Source organism: Olea europaea, unplaced genomic scaffold, assembly GCF_002742605.1.
Source record: "Olea europaea var. sylvestris unplaced genomic scaffold, O_europaea_v1 scaffold4982, whole genome shotgun sequence".
Classification (NCBI taxonomy): Eukaryota; Viridiplantae; Streptophyta; class Magnoliopsida; order Lamiales; family Oleaceae; genus Olea; species Olea europaea.
In genome coordinates, this window is record NW_019263295.1 from 5,067 (window position 1) to 6,316 (window position 1,250).

Genomic DNA, 1,250 nt, shown 5'->3' on the forward strand with positions numbered 1-1,250 from the left:
TACACAAGTTGGAAACAAAAAATAAGCAGACTGGATCAACATTTTGACAATAGAGAGGCACAATCGAACCTTTATCACCTATGATCATGCGGATAATCCACCCCAAGTAATGACGGGCCGGCCACCAAGCACTTAGGGGACACCTCATGTTCAAGTGATGCTCCACATTACATTCATTTGACAATAATAGAGAATATTCAACATTGAGTAAAACAAGTTTCTATCACTCCCCTTTCGTTTTGCAACTTATTGCCTGCAAGAATGGCAAGTGAATTCCAAGACGATGTCATTTATTTGCATTGTTGCATGCTGCTTTAGGGCCTGGGCTTTCTCTAAGTCTGCCCGTGCTTGATGCCTTATTCGCTTAGCATTAGCAAATTCCTTCTCCGCCATTTCAATCTGTCTCTTCGCCAGTTGCCTCGCCTCTTGAGCATAAGCATTTTCAGTCATGGCCATTCTTAACTGTTCATCTTCTCTACTATCCATTTCATTTTGCTCGTTGATTACTGATGAGCCAATGGAGAGTTGCAACTGTGTTGAATGGTCTTGACCTGCCACTTTTGTCGAATTTGAAACACTTGATTTTGCTGATAGCTGGAGGTCTAGACCTAAGCCCGGCCAAGAATTCTTATAGCCCACATTGCTTAAAAAATTGATGTCAGTGGATGGCCTCTGGGACAAGCAGACCGTAGGCTGCAAAGTGCGGGATTCTGGTAAAAGTCGCCCAATACTGCAAGCATCTTGGTGTTCAATGAAACTCTCCACCCTAAAAGAAAAAAATTGAAGGGCATTAATTCATAAGTAACTCCAGTGATTTAGTTGATGAAGATGGGTACTATAAACAAGAAGAAAAAGAAATGTCATTATTAGTACGTTGACTATAAAATAAGAACCAAACTAATATTCTTGTAAGAATAATATAAACTAACCATCCCTAATAATTCCTCCTATGCATTTTGCAGTTGGTCCAAGCTTTGAAGGAGGAGAGAGTTACCTATGCAGGTCGGCTTCATGCATAAAAACTTCATTAGCTTATTATATGAATGGGAAGTTGAATTGGGGACGATATTGAAATTTCCCGATTATCCTTAGAAGTGAGGTTGAATAGACGTCAGGCGATTTAGTTTCGCCTCTGAAAACTCATTCAACTGAACTAGCCTCAACAAGGAAAGAGAGGGTCGTTACATGTTATCCTAGTACACATTTATTCTATGTAAACTATACATATATAATCGAACAATCTACTTAAT

At 39.5% G+C, this 1,250-nt stretch overlaps 1 protein-coding gene across 1 annotated transcript; it reads right to left on the reverse strand.

Moving 5' to 3' along the window:
• Positions 1-246: 246 nt before the first annotated feature.
• LOC111388466 (protein indeterminate-domain 16-like) lies at positions 247-766 on the reverse strand (the record flags this gene model as incomplete). Its single annotated transcript, XM_023013178.1, has 1 exon — positions 247-766. A coding segment is annotated over one exon (520 nt), but the record flags the coding sequence as incomplete, so codon positions are not given.
• Positions 767-1,250: the final 484 nt, after the last annotated feature.